This window comes from Rattus norvegicus, chromosome 12 (genome assembly GCF_021556685.1).
Source record: "Rattus norvegicus strain SHRSP/BbbUtx chromosome 12, alternate assembly SHRSP_T2T, whole genome shotgun sequence".
Lineage (NCBI taxonomy): Eukaryota > Metazoa > Chordata > Mammalia > Rodentia > Muridae > Rattus > Rattus norvegicus.
This window is the reverse complement of record NC_141545.1, coordinates 39,181,125-39,207,381: the sequence shown is the minus strand read 5'-3', so window position 1 is coordinate 39,207,381 and position 26,257 is coordinate 39,181,125. Positions and strand designations below refer to the sequence as shown.

The 26,257-nt window shown below is 50.4% G+C and overlaps 1 protein-coding gene across 12 annotated transcripts in view; it reads left to right on the top strand.

Moving 5' to 3' along the window:
- Positions 1–24,338, top strand: part of Kmt5a (lysine methyltransferase 5A) — a 29,061-nt gene extending 4,723 nt beyond the window's left edge. The window contains exons 1-9 of one of the 12 annotated variants that reach the window (XR_015634140.1): positions 5,920–6,025; positions 7,106–7,221; positions 8,321–8,477; positions 11,949–12,168; positions 12,533–12,620; positions 12,970–13,071; positions 17,812–17,871; positions 21,665–21,855; positions 22,523–24,338. Coding sequence is in view for 10 of the 12 variants with exons in the window: in NM_001413637.1 (NP_001400566.1) it covers positions 6,708–6,878; positions 8,321–8,477; positions 11,949–12,168; positions 12,533–12,620; positions 17,812–17,871; positions 21,665–21,855; positions 22,523–22,733 (1,098 nt within the window). In the remaining 2 variants the exon portion in view is untranslated. 12 annotated transcript variants of the gene reach the window in all.
- The last annotated feature ends 1,919 nt before the right edge of the window (positions 24,339–26,257 follow it).

Sequence of the window (26,257 nt, the reverse complement as noted above, 5' to 3'; positions counted from 1 at the left end):
CGTGTGTGTGTGTGTGTGTGTGTGTGTGTGTGTGTGTGTGTGTGTCTGTATGTGTGCATTTATTTGTATATGTGTGGAAATCAAGGACAATCTACAGGAATCCGTTCTCACCTCCTGTCACACATATCTCGGTCATCAAATTCAAGTCATCAGGCTTGGTGGCTGGTACTTTTACCCAAGGAGCCCCTCTTATTTTGCTTTCCAACTACCCTATTGCAGTGGCAAAATCCTTGACAATGTGGGGTAAACTAAGTGTGTATTCCACAAAGAAAATACGTAGTGTTACCTTCACTGCATCTAAAGGCAAGACCACTCAGGATACTTGTGCTTATCTGGGACCTTGCCCTGAACTGCTTTTCTGGAGTTAAGGTGGCTTTGTCCTAATATTTACCTAGGGTCTGAAGGGAAATAGTCTACTATCCCATCTGTAAAATCAGCAGGCAGTTTGGGCCGCATTTTTGAGGTTGAGTTTACCCATTGATCCAGTTCATAGGAGTTGTAACCACAGAGTTTACATACTGGGAAAACATACTTTTTGCAGTAAGCCTTTTGCAACGTAGGAATTCGAATGACACTGCCAAAGTAAGAGTGGACGTCAAGGTGATAGAGATGACAAACTTCTGAACGTGACCGGTGCTCAAGAGCATAAGGAAAGGTCGACAAGTCAAAGGTCTGATTTCCGGTCAAACCTAAGGGAAACCGGAAGTTCCTGGTTAGGTTCACCTCTATACCGGGTCCTCCAACTGACTATTGAAGAACCTGAGGTGGAGCTTCATGCAGGGAGGGCGGAGCTTACGGTTCCTCCCTCCCAATAGCAGAAGATGATTTTTTTCTATCTCAGCCAATCAGTGTCAGGAGATGATCAAATTTAAAGTCACCCCCTCCACCTGGCTGCAGGCCCAGCCTCCTGCAGAGAGGCGGGGAGAAGGGCGGGCCCTGGCCTCGTGCCCGCCAATCACAGCGGGCAGCTCGCGAAAGAGCGGGCGACGGCGCCAATCAGCATCCGCAGCCGCGGTCTAGCTGAGCAGTTGGCTACAGTTGTTGCAACTTTTTTCGAAAGCTGGGTTTCCCGGGAGATTCCAGACGGTGACAGAGCGGGGCCATGGCTAGAGGTATTTGTTAGGGTGGCCAGCGCAGGGGGACTGCCTAGGAGAGAGCCGCACTGCTGAGAATGCAAGGTGCGGGAGCGGACGCTCACAGGCATCCTCCTACGGTGGAGTGCGGGGACCCAGAGGGACTTGGGACTCTAGCTGCTTCCGCAGGCGGTTACCCTTGTTGGGCAGCGCTTTCCCCGTCTGGACGCGTGGGCGCCTGTGGTTCAGCCAGTCTTCCCGGAGCTGGTATATCCGTATGTCAAAGCTCATGGAAACTTGAGCGCAGCGCCCCTCCAGGGAACGTTGGTTACTGATGCCAGGAGCCTGGCTGCTGGAGGGGGGTAACCCCGAGGCAGGGCGCAGATTGCTGACATGCATCTCCAGCAGTGCGCGCCCCTGAGTCAGCTCTGTACCGTGGCGTCAGGCCAGGTCCCTGGTCCTTTTCGGGGTGAGAATCGGGTCCCCCAGGTGCCTGGTGGAGCAGCCCTTCACCCCTAAACCGGGCAGGACTTCAGCCTACTGGAGATGGCATGGGTGGATTCGTGCGGCCGCGCAAGGCAAATCCATCTTTGAAGACATAATTTGCTGTCAGGACAAAAGTCCCCCGTTATGCGGCAAAGGGATCTTCACCTGCTGGCCATTTCTAGCCGCAGTGGCACATGCAAAAGGACCTAAAACTTGAGGGTGACTGGAGAGTCAGTTTTGTTTGTTTGTTTTTGTTTTTATAACGTGGAATATTTTCTCGAAACACCAAGACCTCACGTCTTAGTGGAAAAGTACCTTAGTGCAGACTGCTCTGTAGAGTAACAATCAGATTAATTCGTCATTCATTCAGAGAATATTTATTGGGCCCATTGGCATGCTCTGCACCCTATTGCAGTATTTATTCTCCCAGCATTCCCACAGGGTCTTTAGAGACAAGACTTCTTCAGATACTAACCAGAAATGAGGTATAATGAACTTCACGTTAAAGTGTTTCATTACCTAAAGAATATTAACATTAGTTTCACTCTTAAACCATCCATCTATCCTGTTTCTTACACTTTCCAAGCACCTTTTTGGGTTTTGGGTTTTTTTTTTTTTTCTTTTTGTTTTTGTTTTTTGATACAGTCTCAGTACATAGCCTTTACCAAAATGCAAGTCATTATGTAGACCACGCTGGCATCATACTTGCAGTGATCCTCTTGTCCTTGGCCCTCAAATTCAGGGATTTTAGGCATACACCAAGCACCATGCCAAGTTTAACCTAAAAAAAACCTTTAAGTTTTATCTAGAAGTGTATTTAAATTGTCTGACTTAGTTATAAAAAGGTGAATTTCTACCTGTATCACCACCAAACACCTTTTTAAACTTTTTTTAAAGATTTATTTATTCATTTATTACATATAAGTACACTGTAGCTGTCTTCAGATACACCAGAAGAGGGCACTGGATCTCTTTACAGATGGTTGTGAGCCACCATGTGGTTGCTGGGAATTGAACTCAGGACCTCTGGAAGAGCAGTTGGGTGCTCTTAACCACTGAGCCATCTCTCCAGCCCCTTTTTAAACTTTTCAAACTATTACTTTTATTTAATGTGTAGGGGAGTTCTGTCCACATGTTTCTGTGCACCATGTGTGTCTACTGACCACGGAAATGAGAACAGGGTCTCAGATTCCCCTGAAACTGGAGCTATAGAAGGTTGTGAACAGCCATGTGGATACTAGAAATCGAACCTGGGTCCTCTGGAAGAGCAGCAGTGTTTTGTTTTGTTTTGTTTTTTGGAGCTGAGAACCGAACCCAGGGCCTTGCGCTTACTAGGCAAGGGCTCTACCATTGGGTTAAATCCCCAACCCCCGAGCAGCAGTGTTCTTGACCACTGAGCATCTCTGTATTCTACCACATGGTAGCATTCTGGAAACATTCTGATCTCCAAGGCCACTGCACACATGTAGTATACCGACATACATGCAGGCAAAGCACCAATGTATGCTTAAAATAATGAGTTTGGGGGAGTAAAACTTGATTTGATTGAGCTGTGTATAGGGTGATTGAAAGCCTTTAATCCCAGCAATCAGGAGGCAGAGGCAGCTGGGTCTCTGAGTTCGAGGTCAGCCTGGTCTAGAAATCAAGTTCCAGGATAGCCAGAGCTACACAGAGAAACTGTTTAGAAACATCAAAACAATAACAAACAGCTTAATTAAATTAGAAGAAAACTATTATTGAAATATGGGAATAATTATAATTGAGATCCAAACATTATTTCAGTTAACCTATATAAATCTGTATGTCTGTATAAACCTGTGAAACATTCTACAGAGGTCAAAGGTGAAGTCTGGAGTCACACACTTTAGCTGTGCTGTGTATTTGCTATGCCACAGCCTCCATTTCTCAGCTAAAGCTAAGGACAAAGTTGTTTAGCTTCTGCCCAGTATTTTGACTCTCACGGCTAGCTATGTGCTCCTAGGACCTGGAGCCTAACACTTGCTAGGTAAGCTCTCTTACACATCCTTCTCCTCTCTCTACACCCTGCCCCCACTTCTTCAGACAGAGTCTCTCTGTATAGTCCCAGCTGCCCTGAACTCACTGTGCAGACTAGGCTAGCCTCAAACTCTCACAGAGATCTGCTTGCCGCCAGAGTACTAGAATTAAGGACATGTACTACAATATCTGGGGTCTGGTTTTGGTTTCGTTTTCACGTGGAGAGTTTTAGATGGAGACTCACTCTGTAGCTCAGGCTGGCCTAGAATTCAGGCACTCTCCCTGCCTCAGCTTCCCAAGGACCTGGGTGTTAACTTTTTTTTTTTTTTTTTCCTTTTCTTTTTTTCGGAGCTGGGGACCAAACCCAGGGCCTTGCGCTTGCTAGGCAAGCGCTCTACCACTGAGCTAAATCCCCAACCCACTGGGTGTTAACTTGATTTAAGCCTCTGAAACTTACTGCTGAACAAACACATCTTTTCTAGTTCCTTCTGAACTCTGGCCAACTAGTTAGCTCAGCTGGCTGGCTCAAAACTCCTCCCCAAGCTGACTGATTCAAATTGTCATCTCTTGGCTTCTAACTGAATTGCCTCCTACCAACTCTGGCAATCTGTTCCAATCTTCTGGCTCCTTCTCATTCTCTGGCTTGTTCTGTCTTCACCCATGAACCTGTAAATACCTTGTTCCCTCTCTGCAACCTGTCTCTGTACACCTGCCCTGGTAAAAGTGCCATCTCTTCCTTTCTTTTCTCTCTGCACTGCTCTCTAAGTAGCCTCTTCTTTTCTCTCTGTTCCCGTGAGAGTTGAGCATATCCTATTCTGTCAGATCTTCCTCAGATCTGCCTCTCAATCAGACATCACTTTCAAACATAGGTGCTTCCACCTACAAATGAACTTCATTATTCAGGATTAAGGGTATGTGGTAATGGCATAGTCGCCGTGCTTCTGGATTCAAATCCCTCTGCAGTTTGGTTTGGTGTAGGGCTTGCAGGTGTGAACCACCATGTGCTCTATTTTGAGGCAGGTCAGCCCATCAACTCTCCTCATCTCTTCTGTTCCTTCCAAATGGGTTCGCCTTTCTTCCACGTTCAGTCTCTCAGCAGCTTAACACTACAGATTTCCTTTTTTTTTTTTTTTTCTCTTTTTTTTTTTTTCGGGGCTGGGGACCGAACCCAGGACCTTGCACTTCCTAGGCAAATCCCCAACCCCCAACACTACAGATTTCTATCACCTGATTTTTACTTCCCCTATTCTCCCATTGCTCATGGGATCAATTCTATAACAGTCCTCGTGGCCTACAAGGGCCCTCTGCCACCACATAGCAGAAGTGGGCTCCAATCTCATTTCTTCCTTCTCACAGTAGATAAGTCGTGTGTCCCAAGCCTCAGTTTCCGTAGGGGTGAGACAGGAATAATAAATAGTATGACCTTGGTTGGGGATTTAGCTCAGTGGTAGAGCGCTTGCCAAGGAAGTGCAAGGCCCTGGGTTCGGTCCCCAGCTCCGAAAAAAAGAACCAAAAATAAATAAATAAATAAATAAATAAATAAATAGTATGACCATAGTCAGGAGTTTTAATTAATTGATGCTCACTGCAAACATTCAGGATACAACATCGTTGTCAGTTTATGGTCCTCTGAGGTCCTAGCAAGAATAGAGTTTGTATTTCTATGTTGTTTTTTTTCTTTTTTTCGGAGCAGGGTACCGAACCCAGGGCCTTGCGCTTGCTAGGCAAGCGCTCTACCACTGAGCTAAATCCCCAACCCTTCTAAAACGTCTTTACAGCTCAGAGTGGCTTCAAATCTGCAATCATTCGGCCTTAGCCTGCCAAGAGGAGACTGGAGGAGCCAGCCATGTACAGTGCAAATGGGATAGTTCCCATCGCTTGTTTATTTGCAGTTCTCGGGATCGAACCCACGGCTTCGTGTGTTGGGGGCTTGTGATTTATCACTGAGGGTCGCTTTTAGTATCTTTCTTTTTTTTTTTTTAACTTCCGGTAGTCTCCAGGATCCAAGGTGGGAAGTTAGAGTTGGGAGTAGGCCTCTAACTTTGATAGTTATTAAAGCAAGTAGATGAGGTGTTAATGCCCTGAGAGTGGCTTGTCCTGTAATCATCCTCAGTATAAGGCCTTTTAACAGGAGGGAAGGTGAAGAGGCGCCTGTAACAGCCCTTTATTGTGGATGTTGGGAGGTCCCTTGGGTTGGTCTTGGAAAACAAGGCTTTGGAATTTTAGCTACTAAGACATAGAGGGCCAGACTCTGGAAGTGACTTAGTCGTGTGGTCCTAATGCTAAGGCAGGAGCTGGGTACCTTCTGGTGTCCTTTGCGTCTATGACTTTGCATAAATACAGCAAAGCTTTGGCCGCAAGCCTTAACACAGCCACCGTACAACGGCACAAGGCAGTAAGCAGCCACCAGACTGCCTGGAATCCTGCCTACCTAGGCAGTTTTCTTACAGGGAGGGCCACAGGAACACAAGGTGGGTGACCTGCTTGCAAAACCCTTCTGCCTCCCTGTAGCTCCTCCCAATCTCAGTTTCTTCATCTGAAAGAGCTAGGAGTAGCGGTTTAGGAGTGCAGTCACTCTGGTCTGTTGGCTAGGGCCGGAATCTAGATGTGAGAACTTGGCCAGGTCCATCGGCCAGGTCCATCGCTTCTCTTAGCCTCAGTTTCCCCATCTGTACGAAACAGGTAATAATGGTGTCTGTCTTCCCCGGGCTATTCTGGGGCGTAAACAAGATAGCATGGCAGAAGAACCCCAGCAAACTTATCAAGGCTAGCCAGGGCTCCCAGGCTCCTCAGGGCCTCCTACCGGCTACAGGCTGAGTCTGCCTAGCTTTGGACGAGGGCCCATCACTTCCTGGTTCTGTGGCCCTAGAGCCTACCCCCCTACTAGGGTGCCCACAGGGTGGACACCCGGGCTCGCGTGAACATCCCACGCATGCAGACGCGGCCCGGGTGCGGGCTCGGGGCGCCGTGCAGTCGCTGCGCGGAGTGGCCGGGGGCGCGCGCGTGAGGGGCTGCGCTGAGCCAGGATTGGCCGTCGCGAACCCTCGCGCCCGCCCCGCAGGCGCCTGGCAGCGCCGCCCCAGCCCCCGCCGTCCCCGGCCTCGCTCCCGGCCCCGGCTGCGGCGCGCGCGGGCGCCCGGCCTGCTGCGGGCCATGGGCGAAGCGGGCGCCGTGGGGCGCCGCCGGCCCTTTCCCGGGGCGCCGCGGCGGCGCTGGTGGCGGCGGCAGCAGCAGCAGCAGCAGCGGCGGCGGCAGCGCTGGTGGCCGGGCCGCGGCGAGGGCGAGGGCGCCGGCCGTGCCGCCATGGGCCTAGCCGGGCTGCAGGTGGGTGTGTCGGGCCCGGGCGCATGGGGTGGGGCGGGCGCAGGAGGCCCCGGCCGGGCCGGGTGGGAAGGGCGCCGCGGCTCGGGCCCGGGCCCCGGGACAGCGCAGCCGGGCCCCCTGCGTGCGGGCTTGGAGACATGGCTGCGGCTGGCCCCCGCGGTCCTGCGGCCCGCGCCGCCGCGCCCTGAGCGCCCCTCCCCCGCTTCCCCCGGGTCCCCCCTCTCCAGGCAGGAAGATGTGCAAGCCCCGCGCGGTGGAGGCGGCGGCAGCGGCGGTGGCGGCGACGGCCCCGGGCCCGGAGATGGTGGAGCGGAGGGGCCCGGGGAGGCCCCGCAGCGACGGGGTAAGCAGGCTCCTTCCCCGCACTGAGCAGCGCGCCTGCCGGGCCCGGGCCTCGCGCACGTGGGCACAGCAGGGGGCCCCCCCATCGGTGCTTGCGGGCAGGACTGGCCTGGGGCAGCTTCTTTCTCTGCCGCCTCGCCACGAGTGGTCCGGTTCCACTGTGACCCTGGCTGGTAGTGTCTGCCCTCGAAAAGTTTGACTGTGGCCTGGTGGCATTTCCAGCCCCTCCCGAGACCTTGAGTCCTGGGAGGTGGCAGCCTTCCCAAGGGTGTCCGGGGCTTGCTCTCTCCCCTCTAATAATCAGAGTGTCTGACTTGGGTGTTTAGTGGCTTATCAGGCTGCCAGTTTCTTACCAGGCTGAATTGTTTCTGGGGAGAGCCCACTCCGAGGAGAGGCTCCACACCCAAAGACACCAACACAGCAGTGACCTGTACCGACACCCCCACCCCACCCCACCCTACCCTGCTCCAGTGTTTGCTGCCAAGGTGCGGTTTGCAGTGGAGTGACCGCCCTAAATGCGCTGGCCGGCAGCCTGTGCTCTCATTGGCCTCCCATCACTCAGCTACAGTACTGGGAGGTGCTGAGCTGCAGTGGCTTGAGAGGGGCCAGGCCTGGCGCAGAAGGTTCAGGCACGAAACAAGCCCTCCCAGTTGGCCTCGGCACCCTGTGGTTAACCAGGTTCCCTTAGGCCTGTTTCTGTGCTAGTGGCTGACTCCCTAGCCTGGGGGGCTAACCCCTGACTCAGCCCAGCCCTTCGAATCCAGAGTCAGTTTTCCCTGGGTCATTCTGACCTCCCTGCTGCTGGTAGGTTAGCTCTTCCCTTAAATGGACTGTACCTTCCTTTAAGGTCTTGTCCTCCGCTGGTCAGACTTCTCCCTTAGGGACTAGGTTTTTAGAGAAGGGTATGTTTCCCCCAAACTTGGGACTTCAAAGTCTGCCGCTTCTCTCCTGAGAGAGCTCTCCTGGGGCTGGCATCTTCTGGTTGGCATGTCGTGTAGTGGTGATGAAATCTCTTTTGTATTCTTACTTCCCCTTCTTCCCTTAAAACGCTGTGGGATTGTCTTTGTTTCTCTTTCAGAATATTGTGTTTGTCTTTCCAGGAGAACGTGTTTGCTGGGCAGTCAAAGATCTATGCCTACATGAGTCCGAACAAATGCTCTGGAATGCGTTCTCCACTGCAGGAAGAGAACTCCGTCGCACATCATGAGGTCAAATGCCCGGGGAAACCATTGGCCGGAATCTACAGGAAGCGAGAAGGTAAGTCCCGAATGGCCTCTTTCTGCCTTCAGCTGCTCAGATTGTACACACTCACACTCTCACACTTCTTCCCAGTGCCAGGCGTGAGGGAGAGAGTAACCATGTTCCTCCTCACGGTGAGAAGCACATACAGGTGGAGAGGAGGCGGATGTGTCAGGGTGTGTGTCCTGTGGTCTGACAGGTTTTTCCTATTCTCACAGAGTTAGCATATCCTTCAGGCGTGTCTTGCCACAAAAAAAAAATAAATAACACACCCGACCTGCAGTTGGAGAGGCTTGAGATTGTTAGAAATGGCAGAAAGAGTGAGTCCAGGTCGTACAGAGCAGGCAGCTGCCTGCAACGTGAAGTAGACCCAGGGGATCAATTAACTTACTGCGTATGGCAGGGCCTGACCCCGTTTCTACAGTTTCTTTCCATTCAGGCGGTCCGTGTTACTTTCCGAAATGGTATGCACTGTGTGAGATTTTGAGCTGAATCATGGGCGGGCGGTAGAGCTTGGTGGGTAGAACACTTGACGAGCATGTGAGACTCTGGGTTCCATCCTGGGCATCTTACAAAGGGGGGTGGGGGAGGCACAAGGGTGTGTGGAAATTCTGTGGAAGCCAAATTGCAGTGATTTCAAAACCAGCATGGCTTACAGTATGATACTTTGTCCCACCCCCACTGCCCAGAATAAGGAGGATTGGGATGTGGCTCAGTGCTGTAATGTTTGCCTAGCGAGCATAAGGCCCTAAGCTCAATCCCTAAAACCCCAAGGCCCACTCAGCTCTGCGAGCAAGGCGGGTCATCTAAGAAGCTTGCCTTCTTCCAGACAGGCCCTCTTAGAGCCTCAGTGAGGAAGGGCTCCTGTCTACCCCCATAGTTCATTCCTGTGAATGAGTCCTGCCCTACTGAGCAGGGCGCCCCCGGCTACCAGCAGTTTTTTGGGATGAAAGTGTGTTCACCAACAGAAACAGAAGTGCTAAAGCCCAACCTCTCAGGCTGTCTGTGAGAACTAAGGGGGGGAGCCCTGTGCCTGTGGAAGGAGCCTCTCCACCCCCATGTATGGGGCTGTGCTGTCTGCCACTTGGAAGGAGGAGACTTGGGCAAGCTGCCATTCTTTTGTGAGTCCTGGGTGACATTCCTGTCCGTTGAGAGGAGTCCTGTCTCACCCATTGGGCTGTTTGGATGTAGAAGGGCCTTGAGATGCTACGGCTGTAAGCACAGTCCCACCGCATTGCCTTATCCTTCACATCCTTGTGTCTGCAGCTGTCAGGAGGGTACCTGCTGCCCAGGCTTGGCCAAAGTCCCCGTCTGGGGCCTTAGCCACCCTGCATCCCTTCCAAAATTGGGCAGAGTGAACATTGTCCGTGTGCTGCTGGGGGCTTACTGATTCCTGGTGCTGTTAAATGGGCAATAATGAGAATTTGGGGTCAAGTGTACATTGGAGTCTCTGAGAAAGGTTACCGTCTCACCTAACTGTGCTGTGGCACAGATCTCCTCGTAGGCGTCAGCGGACCCTGTGTATTCATAGGCGGGAAGGATGGGAAGGAGTGGGGCTGATCCAGAAAGGCTTGGGGGTTTTTGTTATAATTACATTTGTTTGCTTGTTTGTTTTGTACGTGGGTGGGTATCTGTGTGCTACGTATACGTGCGGGGGAAACTTACAGGAGTCATTTTCTCCTATGAAGAGCCTAAGAATCCGATTGGGGTAACTAGACTTGGTGGCAAGGGCTTTTACCTGCTGACCCATCTCATTTTCAACCGCACCCCCTTTCCCCAGCTTTTCTTTATGCCTGTGCTTGGAAACTGAACACAGGTCCCCCTGTTATGTGGGTCACTTTACTGACTAAGCCAGCTTGCAAGCTTTACCTTCCTGGATACCTGTGATACATCTTTTTCCTTTTTGTTTGCTGAGCTATGATTCAGCTATCGATGTTTCTATGCTTGTTTTGTAGAACCTGGGATAGAACCCAGAGAGTGGGCAAGCACTCTACCACTGAGCTAGCCCAGGTCTTTATTTATTTTTATTTTCAAGACAAGCTCTTCTGTAGCCCAGGCTAGCTTCAAACTTCCCAAGCAGCTGAGGGTGGCCTTCAACTTATGTTCTGCCTCCACCTCCCACGTGTGCTGGGATTACAGGCCTGTGCCACCACTCCACAGTTTACTCGAGCTCCCTCCCCAGATCCAAAGTGTGCGCTTGGGTGATTTTTTTTTTTTTTTTAAAGATTTATTTATCATATATAAGTACACTGTAGCCATCTTCAGACACACCAGAAGAGGGCATCGGATGCCATTACAGATGGTTGTGAGCCACCATGTGGTTGCTGGGATTTGAACTCAGGACCTCTGGAAGAGCAGTCAATGCTCTTAACCACTGAGCCACATCTCCAGCCCTTTTTTTTTTTTTTAAGTGCGTCTGCAGTCGTACAACTGCCACCTCTAAGTCCAGACCATTTGTTACCCCACAAAGCACATACCCACTAACACTCACTCTGCACTCCCCATCCCCCCACAGCCTTAGGCAGCCTTGAAACTCCTTTCTGGGTCTGCAGCTTTGCCTGTTGTGGGCATTTCATGCAAACGAAGTCATGACAGAAGTCATGACACGTAGCCTTTTGTGCTTGGCCTTTTACTCTTTACTCAGCGAGCCTCTCAGAGTCAGTCCTTGCCGTGCGTTCGTGGTGTGTGTCAGTGCTTTGTACCTTTCTGCTGCTGAGTCGTAGTCACCCCCAGTATGTGGACACACCACTTTTCAACTATTTATACACTGACCGGTGTTCGGAATGTTTGCTCTTTCAGCTAATGTGCATAAGCTACCACATTTCACGGACAGATTTTTTTTGTGTAGACATGTGTTTTTAATCCTCAGTCGATGCCTGACCGTGGACTTGTTGCTGGGTCATAGGATAATTCTACGTTTAACTTTGTAAGGGAACCTCAAAATTGTTTCCTAAAATTGGTGTGCCATCTCATATCTCTGGGTAGCATATTAGTTTGTTTACTTTAAAAAGTAAATCATTAAATCCATTTTTTAAAAATAGCACAGTTCACCAGCACCAGATCTGCGCACGCTGTTATCAGCAAGGCTCTTTGTTGTGTGCCTCGTGACAGGGTGCGTGCCAGTCTGCCTAGGTGCCGTCCGGAGAACCTCTGGGAGCCTGGGACCTCCACCTCTTTTCGAAGGAGGCTTTGTTTGGCTAAGATTCTGAAGTAAAGCATGCCAGGCAGTGAGGGGAGAAGAGTCTGGGCTCTGTCCCCTGGCTCCACCCGCCAGTGTCTGGAAGCTGAGACTCAGGCTGTCTCCCATGCCCACATACAGAGGGCCAGGCCCTGTCTCCAAGCGCTTCTGCTGGGTTGGCTTCCGTGGACACTGGCATAGTAGGCTCCAGCGCCTCCTTCCTGGCCCTGACAGAATGCTCCTGTCTTAGCCTGTCTTAGAGCACGGTGCATGGAGTAAATGAGTCCCTGTCTCCCACCTATCCCGTGCAGAGAAAAGAAACGCTGGGAATGTTATCCGAAGCGCTGTGAAGTCAGAAGAACAGAAGAGCAAAGATACCAGGAGAGGTCCCCTGGCGCCTTTTCCAAACCAAAAACCTGAAGCAACAGAACCTCCAAAAACTCCACCCCCGTCATGTGATTCTACCAGTGTAGCGGTTGCTAAGCAAGCCCTGAAAAAGCCCCTCAAGGGCAAGCAGGCCCCTCGGAAGAAGTAAGTAGCCTGGAGCCCTTTCAGCACAGCACCACTTGGTTCCCAGGGACCTGCTCCCTTGACTATTGTGGTTGTGTAGTCCACTGCCAGGCCGGCCTCTCCTCTCCTGAGTCATCTCACTTTCTGGTGTTTCCCTGTGTGTGCGTCAGGGTCCAGAGGTCAAGGCCTCCCTCCCTATCTCTTCCCCAGAGAGGAGTGAGCAGCTGTCCTTGGAGTCTGGGGCCCGCCCAGGTAGATGAGCAGATGTGCACCTAGGTCCCAATGCACAAAAGTGTCGGAGGAACACATTTACAGGGAGTCGCCCCCTGGGTCTGAGCGGGGCAGCAGGCCTCATGCTTATTTTCTTCCCTCCCCTCTTACCCAGGTCTCAAGGGAAGACACAGCAGAATAGAAAACTCACAGATTTCTACCCCGTGCGAAGGAGCTCCAGGAAGAGCAAAGCTGAGCTGCAGGTAAGGTCTGATGAGCTGCAGCTGGGAGGGGCGCGGAGGCCAGGCCCGTGGGTTTCCTTTAGCCTGTGTCCACCTGGACCCTGGGGTGAAACATGTAGCACAGGCCATCCTGGTGCAGGAGGCATACTTCAGACCACCGTGGAAGGAAGCCTTGTGACTTGTTCTTCATGGCATAGAAAGGTCAGATGGGCTTTCCCAGGATGCTCTGGCAGTGCGTTTGGAGCCTGCGGGGAAAGCTGCCTGTTCTTTCTTTTCTTTTTTTTTTTTTTCGGAGCTGGGGACCGAACCCAGGGCCTTGCGCTTGCCTCTACCACTGAGCTAAATCCCCAACCCCTGCCTGTTCTTTCAGGAGCTTCTCCTGTCTTCAGCTGAGAAGTTCCGCTGAGAACGCTAGCTCGGAAGTGCTCACTGCTAGTGGTTGACTGCACTCTCCTGTCTGTAAAGTGGTCTGGTAAAGTCCAGGGATGGAGACACACCTATAATCCTAGTATTCAGGACGGAGTTGAGAGAACTGATGGATGTTCTGATGAGAGTGGTCTGGTCTGAATAGCAAGTTCCAGTCCAGACAGGGCCACATAGCAAGACCCAGCCTCAAAAAAGAAAAGAGACGGTAGCGAGTTGTTACAAAGATGAAAGATGGGGATCCACACACATGCAGTGGCGAATCGCACACAGGAGAGTGAGGGCAGAGCTCCAGTTCGAGGTCCTCCTTGGCTGCATAATAAAACCCTGTCTGAAAGCAAAACGCACTAATAAAATGGCCGCCTGGGGCTAGAGGCACAGCTTATTAGAGTCCTGGCTTGTCATGTTCCAGAGGGCCACAGCTTCCATCCCTAGCCCTGCATAAACTGGAGACGGTGGGTCTTGTCTACAATCCCAGGACAGGGGTAGACACAGAAAGGCCAAGTGGGAGGAGGTGCTACATGCCTCTGATTCCAGTACTTGGGAGGCAGAGGCCAACCTCGTCTACAGAGTGAGTTCCAGGACGGCCAGAGCTGCACAGAGAAACCCTGTCTCGGGGGAAAGAGTTAAGGCTGCGTTACATAGAGAATTTGAGGCCAGTCTGAACTAGATGAGATATTCTCATAAAAGACTTTGTTCTGTAATGGTGTAGGAGTGCAAATGGCAGCGAGCTGAGACTGTCACCCTCCCTTGCTTCCCAGTATAGTCCGTTCCCGTCTGCGTCTGCCTATTTCTGGCTAAATGTGAAGTGGCTTATAGGGAGGAAGGTAGCCAGTCTGGGCAGCCCCACGCCCATGTATGCGGTACCCAGTGGGCAGCCTTATCAACATTGGTGCAGTGGGGTGTGGTTATTCTCTCTGTTCTGAATCCCACTTGGATGCCCAGGGCGTCAGGGTCAACACCTCACTCTCCTTTAAGACTTTGACTCTGAAGGCTTCAGATCACCTCAGAGCAGGGGAGAGGGGATTGATTTGGGCAGCCTGGGTGTTCTGTATGCTGCTGAGGTCCCCTCAGTATCCGAGATGGCAGATCTGCATGCAGAGCTTCAGGTTAGTGCAGCTTTATCCAGATCAAGCCCAAGGGAGGGGGGCTGCTTCCCTCCCTCCCCACCTGCCCACCCCACTAGCTTTCACTTCATTTCTTGTGAAAGGCAGTGCCTTGGCCAAGAATGAGCTGTTAGAAATGCCTGCCAGCAGTGGGACGGTGTGCTGGGTCACTCTCAAAGGCTGCATTGCAGAGCAGAGGTGGTGCCTGCCCACAGAACCCAGAGCTCCTCCCAGCCAGGCAGGCGGCATGGCAGGCCCCACACGGGCAAGTGCTGCTGGGTGGGAGTACCTAAGTCAGTGGTGCTAAAGAAAAGCCAGGCTCTTGTGCCTGGAGAGCGGAGGCCGGAAGGCTGCAGAGCTGCAGGGGGACTGCAGAGCTCACCTGCTCACTGCAGCTGATAAGCAGGCAGGGATAGCACACCCTGTTTCCAGATAGATAGAGCAGGAAGCAGCACCAGCAGGCAGGCACCATGCTGTGCCCCTCTGTTTGTCTTGGCTCTGCTGAAAGAGCACTGTTCCCCTGTCGCTGGCATGGCAGGGAAGTGACAGCTGCCCGTGGCGCCATGGATGTGACTGTTGCTGGCAGAGTTTGTATTCTGTTGACTGCAGAGAAAGCTGGAGGGCATGGCAGTGAGGTCTGTCAGGGACTGAAGTTCCGCCTGCTCACCTAACTAGGTTAGTCTAGGGGCTGAGTAAGTGGACTGAGAAGCTGTACTTGACCAGTGGCCAAGAGTGAAATCAAAGTACCAAGTGGTGGGGCACCTTGTGGGGCTTAAGAAAAGCTGCTGGGGCAGAACCAGGTCCAGAGTTCAGAGCCGGAGGGAGCTATTTAAGCACAGGGCAAGCAAGCCATAGGGAAATGCCCCCAGCCTTGTGGCTGCCTGGCTGGCCTGCTCCTCTGTGGGGGGCAACTGTACTGCAGCAGAGGCAGCTCCCTGGCTGCCTCCTCTCTGATACTCCCTGGGGACTGCAAGGAGCCATCTGTCCTTCCTGTCCATCTTCCCTCAGACCTTGCCTACGCTGAGAAGACCCCTAGGTAGTGCTGGAGTGCAGCGGTAGAGCCCTTGTCTCACATGCATGAGGATGCAGGTGTAGTCACCAGTACTGTCAGGAGGACGAAACCTAACTCTGCCTCCTTTGGATGGTTGGTGAGATGGAGTAGTTTGGTTCCGTGGTGAGCCCAAGGCTCCTTAACTCCAGAGCAGAGGAAATAAGCAGGCACATGGATCAGGGAAAAGGTCACACTAGGCAGGAAGGACAGCTGCTCCGTAGCCTAGAGGCTGGAGACCGGGCCTTCTGGAAGAGCCTGTTGTGTGGGGGATGGGTGGAGGGGAGACATTGACGCCTGTACCTTACAGAATCTATCCACATAAGGAAAAGTCCTGCACAGTGACACACGCCTTTAATCTCAGCACTCAGGACGTAGAGGTGGACAGATCTCTAAGTTTAATTCCAAACTCTCAAAATAGAAAAGTTTAATGAGTGGACGGGTAACTCACATTCTGGGTGAGGTTATGTCTTGCTTTAATCTCATTAAGTTCCAGGCCAGCCTTGACACATAGTAAAAGCCTAGTTATTTATTTATTTTTTAATTTTTTTTTTTTTCGGAGCTGGGGACCGAACCCAGGGCCTTGCGCTTCCTAGGCAAGCGCTCTACCACTGAGCTAAATCCCCAACCCCTATTTTTTAATTTTTATTAGTGTTTGTTTTCCAAACAGTGTCTCTATGTAGCCCCAGCTGCCCCAGGCTTATAGTTCTGAAAGCTTATAGTTCTAAGAGTTCTTATAGTTCTAAAAGAGCTGGGTGTGGTGGTGCCTTTCAAAGTAACAATAATAACAATCTTTTCAGAACATTCCTGTGGCAATAGGTAAAGAACTGGGTATTGCAGTGGAAGCCCTGAGACTCCGGAGATGGCTGTCAGATAATGGCTTGAGGGAGGACAGTAGGGGCTGAGGAGAAGGTGACTAGATCTCAGACTGTCCTGAGGTCACCCGTTCACACTCCCTCAGCACTGTCTCCATCACACATCCCAGGGCCTGTTCCAGGGTAGGTGTGGACTGAATGACTGGCTAGCTATGTCCTGGTCCCAGGCTCTGCCTATAAGGTCTAGCAAGGGTGTGAGTTCCACAGGTGGCAAGACCTCCACGGATGGCATCAGCCTCGAGGAAGGCCCTCCGTGCTAGTGAGCCAGAGCTGTGGGCACCTGGTGTCTGTAGCCCCTCTTGTTCCCTAGCATCTTGTGTAATGAGAGGGCACAGTGAGACGGAGTAGCAGCAGGAGAGAACCTGTGGTGGTTCCCTAGCTCCTCTGTTCCTTGCTGTGTTGTTCTGCTGGTTAGGAGCACAGGCATAGCTCAGAGAGCTGGCATAGACCTCCAGGGGGAGTATCGGTTAGCTTAGCCAGGAGGGACAAGGAGCAGGTATGTCCTGCCTGTGATCTGCTCTGCTCAGTTCATCCATTTATTTGCTTGGTGGTGCTGGGCATTAAAGCCATATATATGCTGAGCAAACATTGATTCTTTTTTTTTTTTTTTTTTTTTGGTTTTTTTTTTTTTTTTTTTTTTTTTTTTTTTTGGAGCTGGGGATCAAACCCAGGGCCTTGCGCTTCCTAGGCAAGCGCTCTACCACTGAGCTAAATCCCCAACCCCACATTGATCCTTTTTTGCCTCCTTTTCTATTTTCCTTTTTATTTTGAGACAGGCTTTCACCAGATTGCCCTACGCCGGCCCACATCTCACTTTGTAACTCATATTGGCCTCAAATGTCTGAAAACTGTGCCTCAGGCTCTTGAGCAGCTAGGATGGCAGGCGTAGGCCACCATGCGCATAGTGAGGGATGGTCACTTCGTAAGGAGTCAGCCTCCAGGTCTTACGTTTACTTGTAGCAGGGGCATTCGTGAGCTGTGGTTTGTGTATGGTGATCAGAGAGATTGTACATTGTTCTAGGGATCAAATTCAGATGGTCAGGGTGGCCAGCAGTTGAAGTGCCTTTGCACAGTGAGCCTTCTCGACAGCCCTAGAGTCCTGTTTCTTAGATCCTGGTGAATTAAAAACCATTTTTTTAAAGTACTCTACAGGATAAACTTCATGTTTAAGCCTCTGCAACAAATGCCCGAGACAGTAAAGGTTCATCTCTGTTACTGTGGCAGAGACTTGAGGCTGTTAGTTGACGCCTGTTGCTTCGGACATCATGGGGGAGCATGTGGGACAAGAGTGCTCTCCTGACTGCTGAAAGTGAGAGACTAGGCCGGAGTCTCACTGTCCCGCGCAGAGCAGATTCCCAGGGACCCTGGTAGGACCCACCTCTTAGTGGATTGAATGTTTCCAATGCTTACCATAGTGTGGGCCGGCCAGTTCTTCACAGGGACCCTTGGGAAACACTGAAGATCCAGACGACTTAGGTATGCTGATGCCCATTCATAACCCACACTTCCCAGGCTAGGGCAGGAAGAACGTGAGTCAAGGCCAGCCTGGGCTTACAGTCTGAATTCCCTGACTCAGAACCAACCAACCAAACACACACCAAAGACTGAAAATACAACAGGCCAGAACTGTGTGCCTCTTGTCCAGGCAAGGCTGGGTGATGGCTGCTCATGGCAGATGGTCGAGGAGAGGTTGCTGAGGGCAGCACAGGTTGGCTGTGGCGTGGCATGTGAACACTAACACTGTTCTTAACTCCACACAGTCTGAAGAAAGGAAGAAGATAGATGAGCTAATTGAGAGCGGGAAGGAAGAGGGCATGAAGGTAAGGTCCTCTCCACACAGCAAGACACGCCCCAAGACTGCCTTGAGTGCACATGCTCAGTGTCAGCGCCAGACCCAACAGCTATTGTAAGCAAGCACGTCAGGAAGGTGCAGACTTACTGAGATGTCCGGGGTGGGTCACCCACTTCACTCCAGTGTTTTTATCTTTTTGAAATGAGTGTTTTGCTTGTGTGTGTGTCTGTATACCACATGTGGGCCTGGTGCACCCACCAGTCAGAAGAGGGCTTGAGTCAATCCCCTAAGACCAGTAGCTGGTTAGGACTTACTGTGTAGATGCTGAGAATTGATCCCAAGTTCTCTGGAAGGACAAATGGGTTTTTTGTTTGTTTGGTTTTGGTTTTGGTTTCTTTTTTTTTACTTTATTTACATTTATTTTATGCTGAATTTATCCCCGTGCCATGAGTTTTTGTTTCTTCAGTTTCTTCTGGGATATCTTTCTTCTGTGCAACCTCCACTTCTGACTTTGGAACACTCTGTTCCTTCTCAGTGTGGCAGGGGGAGCTCATGGATGGATTAATCCGGCCTTGAGCTCTGTAATATCATCAGCACATTGCAGATAACTTGTTCGCCTGAATATGTTCAATAATAAAGAATCTACGTCTAAACCCTTCAATTCATCACTGTCTACACTTTTAAGCATGTGCAGCAAAAATTCAGCACTCTCTTTTGGCCACCATCCCTGTGTCCAGCCCCAGCGTTTGGCTTGGGTGTATCTACTGACTCCACCATTATACTGCCGGAATGCCACACACTGTGTCTTTAAAGTGACAGCCTTCAGATGCTTGGGGGTTTTGCGGATATGCATACCCTTGATGGCCTGGGAAGTTTCCAGGGTCTTCTTAAAGTGAACACGAAGGTTTGAACCTCTTGACTTGCATGATTTTGTGGGGTTTTCTAGGTCAAGGGAGTAGCAAACCGTCTTCACAGGTCACCTCTGTCCGCTTACAGGAAGAGGAGGACAAAGGTTCTTAATTGCTGAGCTATCTTTCAGCCCCGTTTATTAATGTAATTTTTTTTTAAAAGACTTATTATATATAAGTACACTGTAGCTGTCTTCAAGCACACCAGAAGAGGGCATCGGATCTCATTACAGACTGTTGTGAGCCACCATGGGGTTGCTGGGGTTTGAACTCAGGACCTCTGGAAGAGCAATTGGTGCTCTTAACCATTGAGCCATCTCTCCAGCCCTATTAATGTAATTTTTAAAAAGATTTTTATTTAATGTGTGTGTGTGTGTGTGTGTGTGTCTGTGTGTGTATATCTTTCTGTTTTATATAAATGGAGTAGGGCTACCCACAGCCCAGAAGAAGACATCAGATCTCTTGGAACTGGAGTTACAGCTGCCCAGTGTTGGGTGTGGGTGATGGGAACTGAACTGGGTCCTCTGCAAAAGCAGCAAGCACTCTTGACTGCTGAGCCATCTCCAGCCCCTTTCTCTTTCCCTATGTATTCCTGGAGCTCCTCATTCTGTAGAAAAGGTTGGTTTCAAACTCACAGGCTAGATCTTCCTGCCTCTACCTCTAAAATGTTGGGATTAAAGGCCCATACAACTACACCTGGCCTGGGCAATTAAATAAAAAGAAAAATTGCAGTGGGAATGGAGGCAAAGTTTGTTAGCCCATCTGTCTACTCAGGAGGCTGAGGTAAAGTGGTCTTAAGACTGTAAGATCTGGTCCCCAGCTCCGGGGAAGGAAAAAAAAAATGTAAGATCAAGTCTTGCCTGGATTATAAAGTCAGTTCGATACAAAAAGGGGCTAGAAATGTAGCTTTTGGGTCCATGTCCACCTCTCAGCTGGGCACAGCCTCGGGGGGAGGCAGAGCGCTGGCAGTTCTACTGTGCTTACCCTACACCCAAGCCCTCAGGGCCACTGGGCAGGGAAGTGCCGAGGCTCAAGGTTGGGAAAGCTCAGTCAGAGGTGTGGGAAAGCCAGAGCTGGCTGGGGTTCCCTGGACCTGCGACAGCTGTGGGGTTCTCAGACTCTTGGACATCCAGGTGTCCTGTGAGTCGAGGAAATGCTGAGAACAGAGTCTGGGGGCAGTGGGCTATGGCCTGTGGCCAGCGTTCATCCTGGGACCAGGGGAAAGCACAGCTCTGGCTTGTCCCAGCGGTCATGAGAGTTCTTAGCTTGGTGGAGGAAGGCTTGACAGCTCAGGGAGGCCTTCTGTGGGAGAATTAAGCAGCAGCTCTGTAGCTGAAGGCCCTCTCCAAGGCTCTGCTAAGGAGGTCTTGATGAAACAGTCCATGGTTCTTTTTTTTTTTTTTTTTTTTTTTTTTTTTTTTTTTTTTTTTTTTTTTTTTTTTCGGAGCTGGGGACCGAACCCAGGGCCTTGTGCTTCCTAGGCAAGCGCTCTACCACTGAGCTAAATCCCCAACCCCTAACAGTCCATGGTTCTAAAGGAACTGTTTATTGGCTGTTCATGGTGGAGAATGGATGCTTGCTGTCCGGTACCCACTTCTCAGGCTAGACCAGAGATTACATATCTTTTGTAGGGAGGGATGCTGGGAAGGGAAGGTTATTGGCCAAGCCCTCAGGACCACTAGGTACCTTGTTAGCATGGAGGACTCTGTTCTGGGCCTATGTGACCATAGGTCACTCTTCCTTATGTGAGGAGTGTGGCATGTGTCCCAGGCCAGGAGTCTAGCAGGGAACAGGGAGTCACCTAAGTCTCAGGTGTGTGCCCACCAACGGGTCTCAACCTGCTGGACCCTACCACGCTTCCTGGCATGGTTGACCGTCCATCAGTAGCTCAGTGATGTGCCTGCAGAGCATCAACAGAGCCCTGTGTTCAGTCCCCAGCACTCACCCCTAAAGAAGGAAAGCAACAGATAATTACACAGAGAGGATTAGTCTATCCCTGGGGCCAGGTCTAAGGAAGGCAGGCACTTTTCTCCACGTGGGTCTTGCTTTGTGTTGAGGCTGGGGATTTACTGAGCCCTGTGCATGCTAAGCATGTGCTGTATCAATGGGCCCCAAGACATACATCTCAGTGTGTTTTGGCTGAGGGGCTGTACCTCCAAGGTGTGCTGGTAGATGGATCTGTTCTAGGAGTGAAGGATCAAAAACCTTTTCTTGGGGCTGGAGAGATGGCTCAGCGGTTAAGAGCACTGATGCTCTCCCAGAGGTCCTGAGTTCAATTCCCAGCAACCACCTGGTGGCTCACAACCATCTGTAATGAGATTAGATGTCCTCCTCTTGTGTGTCTGAGGACAGCTACAGTGTACTCACATACATGAAATAAATCTTTAAAAAAACAACCTTTTCTTTCCACCTATAACCGAGACTCAAACTTAGTCCTGGGCCCTTGGAGCAGCCATCTATTCTGTAACTCCCATGTGTGAGAGAGTGAAGAGAAATACCAGAAGTTATTGGTGGATCACAGGAAGTGCAGGACACTGGCCTTGCTCATCACCCAGTGAGCAGAGACCCTTATGGACCAGAGTCCCCGATGTCACCATTTCCTAGCTTCATGGCCTTTCTAAGCCTCATTTTTCTCATCTGCAAAATGGTGTTTGCCTACTTAGCAGATTTCAGCTGGGAGCCAGACTTACAACTTTGGGCAGAGTGGAGCTCTTAGTGGGATGGAGTGGGTATGGCCTGAGACATAGTGCACACAGTAAAAGCTATGAAGCCACGGTGCTGGTGGGTTTTATTTTTATTGATGTCCAGCCAGTAAAATTGGCAAAAAGTATGGTTCAAGCCCCTTGGAAGGCATCACGCCTGTTGACACCACTCATATTTTTGAAGCCATGTTGTCTTGTCCCTTCCTGACAGATTGATCTAATCGATGGCAAAGGCAGGGGTGTGATTGCTACCAAGCGATTCTCCCGGGGAGACTTTGTGGTAGAATACCATGGAGACCTCATTGAAATCACCGATGCCAAGAAGCGGGAGGCTCTGTATGCACAGGACCCCTCCACGGGCTGCTACATGTACTATTTTCAATATCTGAGCAAAACCTACTGGTGAGTACGAGGTGTGGGGTGGGGGAAAGGCAGACAGCCGGATGCCCAGGGCCATTCCCGAGTCTGATCAGTCTCCTTGCCTGTTACAGTTAGATCAGGTCTTACTATGTAGCTCTGGCTGGCATCAAACTGAATCGTCCTCCTGCCTCAGCCACCTGAGTGCTAGGTTTGCAATTGAAATCATTGTCCAGAGATCTGTTCCTTCTCCTCAGTTAGCTTTGGGATTGGAGCTCTCCTTCAGCAGGAGAGGACTCAACCCCTAGAAACCTGCTCTGGTCACAAGCCCTTTCCCTCTGGGCATTTGTCTGCAGAGGAGCTCTGCAGAATGGTAATTGCTCCTTCCTGGTTGAGGTCAGGAGAGCCCATTTGTATCCGTTGATGTGTTTGAAACACTAGCTACTTCCTGGACTCCAGAGAGAGTTCTTGGGATTCTGTTCCCAGGCTCTGCATGCAGGCCTTTCTGGCTTTAAAAGTAGCCTCTGGAATTAACTGTCTCCCAAGTGAGGCCTCCCAGCCAGGTTCAAAGCCTCTTTTTTTTTTTTCTCGGAGCTGGGGACCGAACCCAGGGCCTTGCGCTTCCTAGGCAAGCGCTCTACCACTGAGCTAAATCCCCAACCCCTCAAAGCCTCTTTATCAGTGTAATCCCCTCACTCTCCCACTATGCCAGCGTGGATGCCACTCAAGAAACGAACCGCCTGGGGAGACTGATCAATCACAGTAAGTGTGGGAATTGCCAGACCAAACTGCATGACATCGACGGCGTGCCTCACCTCATCCTCATAGCCTCCCGAGACATTGCGGCCGGGGAGGAGCTCCTGTACGACTATGGAGACCGGAGCAAGGCCTCCATCGAAGCCTACCCTTGGCTGAAGCACTAACCAACCATGTGGCCTCCCTGCCTCCCTGCCACCCTGCCTCCTTCAAAGGACAAAGTGCCCTCAAAGGGAAATGAATTTTTTACACACACACACACACACACACACACACACACACACTCACACTCACTCTTAGCTAATTACTTCAAATGTTTTTAAAAAGTATATTAAAGATGCCTTTTCATGTAGTATTTAAATATCTGTTACAGGTTTCCAAGGTGGACTTGAACAGATGGCCTTATATTACCAAAACTTTTATATTCTAGTTGTTTTTCTACCTTTTTGCATACAAGCTGAACATTTGTGCTTCCCGCGCAGTGTAAGACTCGGCACAGGTTTTAGAGAATGGAGTTGAACATGAACTAGGAAGCCGGGCTCTGCCCAAGATGAAAGCCAGGACTCCCCCGCACCCCACGTCCGAGGACAGGCCGGTGTGAGGGTGCTGCCACCCCCACGCACAGCCTGGACGGGATGTCTCCAAGCTCTTGTTCTCCTCAACGTCTTGACAGGTGTACACATTGACGTGTATGAATATTTTTTAGCAAAAGTTTCACAGTAAGCTAGTCTTCCCCTCTGCTTTCTCCAAAGCTTACTGAGCCCGGGGCTCGGAGGCCCGGCCAGGAACAGACCTCTTCCACAGGCTTACGGCTTTTCCAGGCACCTTGAAGCATCAGGGTGGGCAGTCAGACTAGAGGCGGGCCGGGAAAAGCACTGTTCTCCTGCCCAAGAAGGGCAGGTCTCCTGAAACTGCATTAATTCTTTATAGAAATGTGAACACTGAATTTATTTTAAAAAATAATAATAAAAAAAACAAAATAGTAAAAAAAAATTTAAAAAGAAAAAAAATGGAAAAAAAAAACCCACAGAAAACAACTTAACATGTATATAGGTTTTGAAGGGAGTGAAATGAATGCAGTTTTCTTTTCTTCTGGGGTTTATTTTTCTTTTTGGCTTGGCTGGTTGGTTTGTGTAGAGAAGATTTGAGATGGTACTCTATTCTAATCAAAAGTGAGGTTTGTAGTGGGACCAGAAATTACTAAGCCCACACCCCCTCCCCAACCCCAATTCTGCTACGTGGGAAGTTCTCTACCTGCTGTCAAGGCAGAACCCCTGGTCTCCCGTGAAGATGCCGTCAGTCCTGTGGGCATCAGACACCAGATGTGTTTGGCTCTAGGGTACCTGGCAGCCCGCAAGGCTTAGCAGCCAGAGATCAGGAGGATCCTTCAGTTGTAACCTGTGATAGCAAGAGTAGGCTTCCTTCTCCCTCCTTGGGGAGGACTAACCATTCACCTTCAGTCCAGGGGGCCTGGGGTTCAGGAGCCAGGTGTAAGAGCCTACCCTTGTCCCCAGTACCTCCATCTCCCAGCCTCATGATGGTGCTACCTAAGAAAGTCTTCCCCGCACCCTTTGCTAGCCCAGTCAGTGGTCAGACTTGGAGGAGGATCCGACAGGAGGGTGTAACTGTGAGATAAAATGTCTTGGTTGTACCTGTTTGTGGCTTAGCTTTGTATTTAAATAGCAAACAAAAAAAGGAAATAAACTTGAAACTTATTTGTCATCTTAAAAATAAAGCAAAAAAATTAAAGTATTTATTTCCAGGCAAGGGCACCTATGTATGTGGTGTTGTTCTTAGTAAAGTGGAAGTGGGATAAAGGGGGAAAGTTGACTGGTTCGCCCTCTAAATGTTCTTGCTGTTGGGGTTGGGGATTTGGCTCAGTGGTAGAGCGCTTGCCTAGGAGGTGCAAGGCCCTGGGTTCAGTCCCCAGCTCCAAAATAAAGAAAAGAAAAAAAAATGTTCTTGCTGCCGAGCCTGACTACCCAAGTTTGATCCCTGGTGCGCACACTGAAGAAAGTGGGATCTAATTTCCTGCAGAGTGAACTTTGAGGTTTTTCCTAGGGAGCTAGAGTTCAAGCATGCTTAGAATTTGGCTTCTGATTAACTTATAAAAGGGGGTATTCAGAGGGTTCTTGGGAAGGTTGGGGATGTATTACTACCTCTGGGTAATGGTCAACATGTAACGTATATCCTAAGTGGTAGCTACTTAACTGCCATGATTGTTGGAAGTCACAGGTATGCCAGGCTGGCCTGATTTTCCTAGTGCTGGGATCACAAGTGTGCATGCATGCCCACACCAGCTCCATTGTCATTTCTGGTTTAAATGTGACTACCCACCCCACCCCTGACTCCCAAGACAGGGTTTTCCTGTGTATCCCTGACTGTCTTAGAACTCATTCCATAGATCGGGTTGACCGCAAACTCAGAGATCTGCCTGCCTCTCCCTCCCAAGTAAGTGCCTGGGTTAAGGGCGTGCACCACCTCGCCTACGTGGCTGCAGATTTGCCTTTTAAGAGGGATGGATGTCTTCGCATCACTCTGTCCTGCCTAAAGCTGCGGCGTGGCCTCAGCCACTTGGCCATGGTTTTGTGGTTTCCGTACTTAGGACCTGCTGGAACTTGATGGCATAGAGATCCCATGTGCCTGTCAAAGGGGGGAGCAGCCTGTCAACTGCCTACAAGGGGCATAATGCAGACTTGGACTGAGCGAATTTTCACACCATCCCTTTTTAGGGATTCTGTGGCCTGTTGGTCATCCATGTCTTCCTACCCAACACTGATGCAGTCAGTATACCGAGGTAAGGTTTGATATACGATCCTGCAAAGGCCCATGGTGATCAATACAAATACCAAGTGCTTGAGGCTGACAGCTAGTTAGTTCAGTGATTCCCTGTTCTGATATCTGAGGCTGGATGTAGGAGGTGTGGCTCTGTGTAAAAGCACTAACTGCTACCCCTAATCTCAGAACTCAGGAGGCACAGACAGGTGAGTTTCTGAGTTCAAATTCAGACTGATGTACACAATTGTAGGACAGCCAGGGCTACGCACTATCAACATAAACTGACGACCCAAGTTCAATCCCTAGAACCCACACAAAAAAGTAGATACTGGCTGATTGTGGTACACCCTTTGATCCCAGTGCTCAGGAGGCTAAAGTATCTTGAGTTCCAAGCCAGCCAGGGCTCCAACAGGGAGAAGGAGGCAGAAACTGGAGAATCCCTCAGAAGTCAGAGCCGGCAGTCCTAGGGTACATAGCAAATTACAAAGGAACAAGGGAGACCATGCCACAAGATGGAAGTCCAGAACTGCTTCAGAAGTTGTCCTCTGTACACTGGGAGGGTGGTTTAGCAGTTAAAGAGTAATGACTGCTTGTCCTGAGGGCTCGGGTTCAATTCCCAGCACCCACATGGCAGCTAACAGTCTAAAACTCCAGTCCTAGGGAATTTGACATCTAATGTTTTGCTCGTTTTAGTAAAAAAAAAAAAAAAAAGAGAGAGAGAGAGAGAGAGAAGTACTTTGCACTACTGAACTCGAAAACCTGGAGTCCTCTTTGAGTCAGATCTTCGGCATTTCCTTCAGTCTGGAGAGACAGCCCCCCTGGCTCACCTTACTTGGGTTCATTTGGATACTCGAAAGGTGTATGTCCACAGGCATACACACCATATTAACTCTTTAAGAGACCAGTCTGAAAG